This window comes from Xenopus laevis, chromosome 7L (assembly GCF_017654675.1).
Source record: "Xenopus laevis strain J_2021 chromosome 7L, Xenopus_laevis_v10.1, whole genome shotgun sequence".
Lineage (NCBI taxonomy): Eukaryota > Metazoa > Chordata > Amphibia > Anura > Pipidae > Xenopus > Xenopus laevis.
This window is the reverse complement of record NC_054383.1, coordinates 124,328,760-124,337,196: the sequence shown is the minus strand read 5'-3', so window position 1 is coordinate 124,337,196 and position 8,437 is coordinate 124,328,760. Positions and strand designations below refer to the sequence as shown.

Sequence of the window (8,437 nt, the reverse complement as noted above, 5' to 3'; positions counted from 1 at the left end):
ATGCAGTTGCAATGGGGCGTGGCCTATTTATACCAGAGCACCACCAAAACAAATGAGATTTTCAGATCTGTAATGTTGATTTATATATGGTGGAGGTGCAACACAAGATTATTGGCCAAAAAGCTAATGTCCTGCTACTTGGTTTGAAGGTAACAGTCCTGAAGATATCCTGATGTGCACTGGGTTTTGTGCAATAATCCAAATATTTGGTGGTTTTCAGGCAAAAATCTGAAAAAATCTGAGTTTTCAGGTGAAAAATCTGAAAAATAAAATGTATTATTTTTAATTATTTCCAGCACCTGAAATTTTTGGAAAAAGTATTGATAAATAACTCATGTGGATTTGGTCAGAGTGGATTTAAAAAAAAAAGATTTTTTGATTTTTATAAATAATCCCCTGTGTGTGACTATTTAAAGCAGGGTTTACTGTGAGCTCTTTGGGTTTACAACAGGCTTGACAGTATAGACTCAGGATAGGGACATCTAATGACGCGCCCATTCTCAGCAATGAGCCACAGGAATCCAGCATCATAGCTGACATGTTTGAAACTGTTATAAAGATCCAGTTCTTTCCATTCGGTTCCCACAGGATTCTTAGGGCTGATACCCAGTCTAAAAAGCAAATAAATAATTATTATTAGATAATGGCAGAATTCATCAGAAGAACACTTTGAGTTTTCACCCTTTATTAATAGACACATTCTGCTTTGTAGTGATTGTGTAAAAAGTTTTAGACTGGGTATGACAATTATGGAAATTCCACTTGTATTTGACTTAAGGTGGGGCTATCAGGGGTCACTTACTCAGTCTCTCACGACCCTTGTACACAGGTTAGACTAACACAAAATCACCCCAACACTAGTGATGGGCGAATTTGCGCAAATTTGCGAAACGTCACAGGCGTCCCATTTTTGACGCCGACGTCCATTTTTGATGCTGGCGTCCGTTTTTGACACCAGCATCCGTTTTTTTGACGCCGGTGAATTTTCACAGCCGTTTCGCGAATCGCGCAAATGAGCCGCAAATTCGCGCCTGGCGGATAAATTCGCCCATCACTACCCAACACCCACAAAACTCATACAAAACTTGCTGCCACCAATCTGTGGAGAGAAAACTTCATTTGTTATACAACGTACTCATGTGATTCCACAGCCACTGAAGGGTTAACTAGCATACACACAGACTCGCATTTCCATTCAGCATGCAGAGAGCTAAGGCTCACAGTTATGTACTTTCGGGCGAGGGTCGTTTGGAGCATCAAAGACAAACTTATTAAATGTTATATTAAATAATATTAAAGATATAACAGTGCAAATTAACAAAAAGATGGTACAAAAAGACTTACATTCAAAAATGCAAACAGTTTATAAAAACATGGAAAACCTACTTCAAATATAGAGTTTCCTGGCCCTGGAGGCAAGGGGAATCAAATGGGATAAACTCCCACAGAAATGGGTCCTCCTAAGTAAATCCAAGGTTTAGTCAGAAGAGCTGACTATTTATCATTGATTTTAGGGGCATAAGGTAGCTGGCCATAGTAATGTAAGGGGTTAAGGCCTAGCAGGAGACAGATTGAGTTTTTAATGACCTCCTTTTAGCAGGGATGGGACCAAGAATATAATAACCATAACTCCTAATAGGGACATGGTGAGAAATTATATTATATTCATCAGTTATTAAATTTCCCCATGGAATCCATAGATACTCTAAACCTTAATACCGTGTGACCTGCCCCTGCCCAGATATTCACAAACCAAGTCATGTTTGGACTCGTTTGAAAGTTAATATTACATTGGAACCATCACCCACATTTTATACTGTTGGTACAACAGGTATGGATTTTGGCAGTGGCGTAACTACCGGGGGAGCAGGGGGTGCAATTGGGCCAGGGCCCACACTCCTGCAGGGCTCCCCGGCAGTCACGCACCCACTGGATTCGGCTGCAGCCGCACGGACGGTGGTGGGGGCGGGGCCCGGCTGCACGGCCCGCACCAGGGCCCGCCCCCACCTAGTTCCGTCACTGGATTTTGGGATGATAAATATTTTTGAGCATAGATTATAGTGTGACCTCCACATCCCCTATGAGGGGCCTTGTGAATTCGAAGTTGCCCTCGCTTGGGCTTTCCCCTCCACATGGAATGGCTGTTATCAGCCAGGGCTTGGAGCAGGGATTCACAGGCTCTGACCCCTTTCCACATGGCTGATTCCAGACCTTAGTGAAGAGAGGTCTGTTAAGTATCTGATTTTGGTACTGGCAGAAATGTTTTTTCATGATACTATGGCCTGTTGTATTAACTGTAACGGGCCTGTATCATGACACTGGGACACATTGGGCCCACGAGAGAACCTTATGTAAAGCACCTACAACACATCTTTATATAAACAGCCACAGAGTTGGCATGGTGAGACAGGCACAGTACTGGGAAACTGCATTGTTTTGTAATGGTAACTGAGATTGCTCCTGCCATGAAAACTCCTGAAATATGCATCTTGCACTATCCCACCCCACCCCAGCCTCCCTGCCAATTATCTGGACTTGGCTGAAAAGTAGAGGAAGTCAAGGTCATTAGCCGCTCCATCTTTCCATCCAGTACTGCTTTGTGTTGCTCTGTTTGTAGAAAAACTTTGGTCCCACTTGTGTGCTTTTAGTACTGCTCCACACTCCAGTACTGTGTAAGGGTCAATGGCATGCGTTAGCTTAATTATTTGTGCCAAGAATTCCTGTACTGCTCTTCTGTTTGTGAAAAAGTGTATTAAACACACCTTTATTGAGCTGAAGTGGGCATCACAAATGTCTTTACGGCCACATACTGTAACAATGTAGCCCCTCACTGACTAATTTATTTATGAAAGGACCACGGCGAGACATTTACTCTGAGCAGGTTCTCGTGGGTCTATACAGTAGCTGCAACAAGAGAACACCCATACCACATATATTACTGGCATATTTTAGACTAAGCTCATGTCCCCACACAGTACAAACAGGCAAGAGAATGAGAAATGTTCACCATATTAGATATCTCAAAGCTCCAGCTCAGATGGCAGGATGGGTGTAGGATGTATATGGGACAGTAAAAACTATAGAAACTATCCAAACTAACCTTTCCAGTAACAGGATTGGTAGCTAATTTTAAGTAAAGTAATGCCATTTCTTTGGCAGAAGCCAGACTCTTTCTGAGCATTACCATAGCAGGAGTTAGATGTGCCATAGGGCCTGAATCGGAGTAAGACCTCAGTATCCAAGGGGAAGATATCAAAACCTAAGGTAACCATTCGTTATTGAAGCCAGGGTAACAGGGACCTCTTGAACTAGGTTAGCATGTAACAGACTAGCATGTTATTATAGTACATAGGGGGGTAATGTAGTCAGGGTTAATGAGCAAGACCGCTCCTGTGCTCTACCAAGAAGTAGTAGGTTAGTATTTCCCAGGCAATACCTGCCAGAGTAGGGACAGGCTTAAGTATAGTCCCTTGGAGCACCATTGAATATCTGGGTCGCTGGGGCTACACCACTGATGTTTGTTCTATGAGTATTTAGGGTTCTCTTTACAACTGAATTATTAGCAGCCTCAGGGTATAATCATTGCCTTTTATTGGCTGATTTCATATTTGGAGGTTGGTATTTATTTATCTCCTTATTTAAATACACATGCCCTTAAAATTTACTGAGTACTCCATATAAGTGGGTTAGTTATTGATTTAGGTGGACATTATTAATTGCAGTGTTCGGTTATTACATTTAGGGGGTTATTTACTAAACTCCGGTCGGGCATTTTAGGGCAAAACTGAAATGTTTCCATTTTTATTTTAAAACTCGAAATTTTTCGAGATTTTTTTAAAGCCCAATGCAGCCCAAAACCAGAATCCGAAAATCTGCCATCTTAGACCTGTATAAGTCAATGGCAGAGGTCCCTCTCCAATGTCTGCGCTGGAATTAGCCCAAAAATGTGAGTGATTCGGACAAAAACACACGTGATTCAGGTTTTCACTCAATTTTATCAAGTTTTTACCCAAACTGGTTTTTAATCATAAATAAGGTCAAATCGTGGATTCTAGTTTGGTCGGACTTTTTTATATAAATTTAAAATGCCAAGAATGGGTCACGATGTTGCTTATGACATTGAGTTGAGGGCTGCCAATATAGAGGGGACTATGAAATAAGGGGATGCAATTTGTTGTTAACCAAAAGGTTGAGGTTTTGTGAGGCTTGGCTCATTGTTCTACAGAAAGAGAAGGACAAATCATAACGTAAAATGTTAACAGACTTTAGAATGCCGTCGTGTGCCATTACCTTGTGACAACTTTACCATTTGTGGTCACAGCAAACACAGATCCGTCTGTTCCCACCTCCACCATGACAAGAATTCCATTCACTTGTTCAGACCCTGTTCCCTGGCAAGATGTTTTTGTCACATTTTTCCGGTAATAGATCTCATAGATGTTGTTAATGCCCCAGCAGCCCAGGGGACCACAACTGTAATACATGAGTTTCCCTTCAATGTGGGTGTAGCTAATGTCAGTTCCCTTCTCTTTCAGGCAGTAAATATTATCTTCTGCATTTACTCCAGCTACGAACATATCACCCCCGGCATCTATTTGCTTCAAGAGTCCTGGGGGAGAAAAATAAAGAAAAAAATCGATTAATGTTTCAAAATCAACACAAAAATAAATGAAAAGCTAAACTACGCTTTGCATTGAATGATTCTAATGCTTAGAGTCGGCGTGCCTACGTATATGGTACCGTTACAGAAGTGAGTGGAATTTTAATGGTTGCATTGTTAGCTAATTTTAGCACGTAAAAGCCCTCATTTTTTATGACTGCACATTTTTATATTTCAATGTATGTATGTATGTATATTTTTATTTGTAAAGCGCTCCTTGAGGGCAAAGCACTGCACAGCAAAACAATAAATTAGTAGTAACAAACAAGGGGTCATTGGAATAAAAAGTAACAATAAGTGCATTATTAGAAATACAATTCACATAAATATAAAAAATATAATTACAATACAGATTAAGTGCTCAGTGTCAAGGACACAAAATGCTAGTGGACCCTAGGGCTTACAGTCTAAGGGTCTGATTCACTATGGGTCGTATATCGAGGGTTAATTAACCCTCAATATTCGACTAGGAATTGAAATCCTTCAACTTCGAATATCAAAGTCGAAGGATTTAGCGCAGAAAATTAGATTGAGCGATCGAAGGATTATTCTTTCGATCGAACGATTAAATCCTTCGAATCGAACGATTCGAAGGATTTTAATCCAACGATCGAAGGAATATCCTTCGATCAAAAAAACTTAGGCAAGCCTATGGGGACCTTCCCCATAGGCTAACATTGACTTCGGTAGCTTTTAGATGGCGAACAAGGGGGGTCGAAGTTTTTTCTAAAGAGACAGTACTTCGACTATCGAATGGTCGAATAGTCGAACGATTTTTACTTCGAATCCTTCGATTCGAAGTCGTAGTCGAAGGTCGAAGTAGCCCATTCGATGGTCGAAGTAGCCCATAAAAACCTTCGAAATTCGAAGTTTTTTTACTTTGAATCCTTCACTCGAATTTAGTGAATCAGCCCCTAAATGTGCAAGTTCTTTTTTTCTTGCCATTAAGTCATAAGTCATAATACCATGTTTTGTGTGTCACCTGATACTTTTATCCACTCAAAATTCTGCAGCTTGTAAACCAAGTTGTGCTTGTCGACCGCCCAAACTCCTGCTGGTCCCACAGTCACATGTAAATAGTTTCCTTTAATCTGCCTCCATTGAGTTGAATGCCAGAAGTATACCCTGCCATCATCTGACACCCCGAAAACGTCTCCATTCCCAGCATCCAGCTGTTTTAGCCTTGTATGCGTTGTCGTGCAGGATATTTCTGGGTATTAACAGAGAGAATATCAACTATAAACAGAGACTGTATACAAAACAAAGTTTGAATGGTGAATTTACCCTGACTGACCCCTAGCAGACACCTTTGTAGATGTTCTATTTGTTTCTATTAGCTACAGGGGCTTTTCATGTATGATTCTCCCTTTAGGACATTTTTGCTATTGCATTAATGCCTATGATATATGTGGCTATACAGTGTATATGTATATATATATATATATCTGTATAGTCCCATGATGCCTGCACTCAAAACATAATGTTTATTATAGTTCAACAGCATCAAATCCATCCAAACATCTCAGGTGCCAAAGTGCACAATTTCTTATTCCATGCAAAGCAGAAGAGATATTGAGATACAGAAATACACAAATGTCAGAATAAATTGTATTACCTGCAGCAGCTCCGGTGTAGAGCAGTTGTAGGAAGATGAGGAGCAGCATGGTGTCTTTTGGGTTGAGATAAAAGAATAACCTGGACTATAAATTCCTTCTCTCATATAAATAAGCTCGTTGTACTCCTCCCTTCACAAACAGTGGGGGAGAGACTGGGGGCAGAGCAGCGAGAGCCGTGACAGCAGTCCAATAGACAGATTTAATGTAGGGAATGAAATTTACTGTTGTTGTAAATATTGTGTATTATTATTATTTACATGTATTTTAGAGCTCCAACATATTGCACAGCGCTGTAAAAGAAATGTGTTTATAAAAAGAAATTACATGAATTACATACATAGAACATACAATTCATACCTCCCAAATGTCCCGTTTTTAGAGGGACAGTCCCTCTTTTGACAGCTCAACCTGCAGTCCCTCGTTTGTACTGGAAAGTCAAGTTTTTCTCTGCACTGAACAGCCAAAAAACTTAACTAGCTTTTGCCAGAGAGCCCAGAACAGTCAAATCTGCTTATAAGATACTTTTGTAACAATTTCCTGATAAGCAAATAAGTAATTGTAACAATGTAAGATAACAGGTCCCTTGGGAAAAGTTAGACACAGCGGAAAGGGCAATTCACCTTCATTAGCAAAACTGTAATAACTGAAAAAAACCACAGAAATATGTTCAAACTTTCAAGACTTGCAAAATTTTGTAAAATGAACATGGTAATTAGGTGGCCACAAAAATGGGCACGGTCAAAAAAAAATTTGCTGCGATATGCGCGACAACTTTTTTGTCCCTCTTGTTATTTCCAAAAAGGTTGGAAGGTATGTTACATTACATTACAACCAGAACCGGTACAAAAGGTGAGTTAGGCCCTATGCAAAAGAGCTTACAATCTAAAGGGGAAGGGAATGAGACACAAGGTTGCATTTGGTAGCTAAACAGAGTGAGGGTAGGCTTTTCTCATTAAGTGTGTTTTAAGAGATCGTTTGAAAGATCTCTCGTTTGGAGAGAATGAAAAGAAAAAAAGCTCCAAATTATGGAAAGACTACTTATCCGCAAAACACCAGTCCTGAGCATTCTAGATAACAGGACCCACAACTTTATTGTAAAAATTTTCCCTACTGGACTTTTCTTTCTGTGATCAGAGGCTGAAATGAGAATAACTGGGGGTGTCACTTTGGGGGAAGCATCTCTGATTGTCTAAAGCCAAAAATGCCAAGTCAAAGGCAAACTGTAGTCCTTACCTATTGTTAATTTTAGAGAAAATATTATATTATCATATCGTCTATGAAAATTCGCAAAAAACGAAAGCTAAAAGTTTGCAGCTACAAAATATGTTCGTGCATCAAAATTGGCTCGCGCTTAGAATTTGATGCACGTCAAATTGTCGTTCGCGTCAAAAATATTTTCACGCCCATTGACTTCAATGTGAATTTTTTGCAGTTTCACACATTTTTTCACTGTTTCGAGAATTTTTTGGCAAATCGAAGCTGGACAGATTCACCTATCACTACAAATTAAGGAACGTTCAGGTGGGATCATCGGGTACAGGAGCAAGTGGAAGCAAGGACAATGTATTCGAATATCTTAGAGCGTCAATACTCAAACTACAGTGTTATGGGAGCTCGCAAACAAGAACAGCAACTCCTTAGATCACACATTTCAGGGTTCAAGCCCCTCTTTGTGGTACAGCTATAATATATGTTCAGGTCCAGTTTTACTCTCTCAAACTCTCTCTATTTTTTCAGGACATTGTTCAGACACCTGAATTAATTCAGTTGGGTGTGGCTTGTCCCCAACTAAAGGTGGCCATACACGGATAGATCCGCTCGTTTGGCGATGTCGCCAAACGAGCGGATCTCCCTCCGATAATCGGGCTGATCCGATCGTGGGCCCTAGGGCCCAACGATCGGATCCTAGCGCTCGCAAACGGGCGGTCGGATCGCGGTACCGCATCAACGAACAGATGCGGCCGCGATCCGACGGGATTTTTAACCCCATCCGATCGAGATCTGGCCGACTTTCGGCCAGATCTCGATCGGGGAAGCCCGTCGGGGGCCCCCATACACGGGCCAATAAGCTGCCGACACAGTCTGTCGGCAGCTTTTATCGGCCCGTGTATGGCCACCTTAAGTCATGGTGCAGCCTGCTTCCAATGATAAATGGAATACA

At 40.9% G+C, this 8,437-nt stretch overlaps 1 protein-coding gene across 1 annotated transcript; it reads right to left on the bottom strand.

Annotated features, from left to right (window-relative positions):
* Positions 1–322: 322 nt before the first annotated feature.
* Positions 323–6,404, bottom strand: LOC108695917 (fish-egg lectin). The gene is made up of 4 exons (XM_018224866.2): positions 6,276–6,404; positions 5,643–5,870; positions 4,291–4,609; positions 323–611 (listed from the first exon to the last, which is right to left on the bottom strand). The coding sequence occupies exons 1-4, from the start codon at positions 6,322–6,324 to the stop codon at positions 443–445; spliced, it is 765 nt and encodes a 254-aa protein (XP_018080355.1). The 5' UTR covers positions 6,325–6,404; the 3' UTR covers positions 323–442.
* Positions 6,405–8,437: the final 2,033 nt, after the last annotated feature.

Bases quoted from the DNA above. Each gene is read 5' to 3' on its own strand.
- LOC108695917 (XM_018224866.2), bottom strand. From the start codon at position 6,324: ATGCTGCTCCTCATCTTCCTACAACTGCTCTACACCGGAGCTGCTGCA. The intron at 5,871-6,275 runs GTAATACAATTT...GTTAATACCCAG, and splicing joins CTACACCGGAGCTGCTGCAG to AAATATCCTGCACGACAACG. The intron at 4,610-5,642 runs GTGACACACAAA...TTTCTCCCCCAG, and splicing joins TGAGTGGATAAAAGTATCAG to GACTCTTGAAGCAAATAGAT.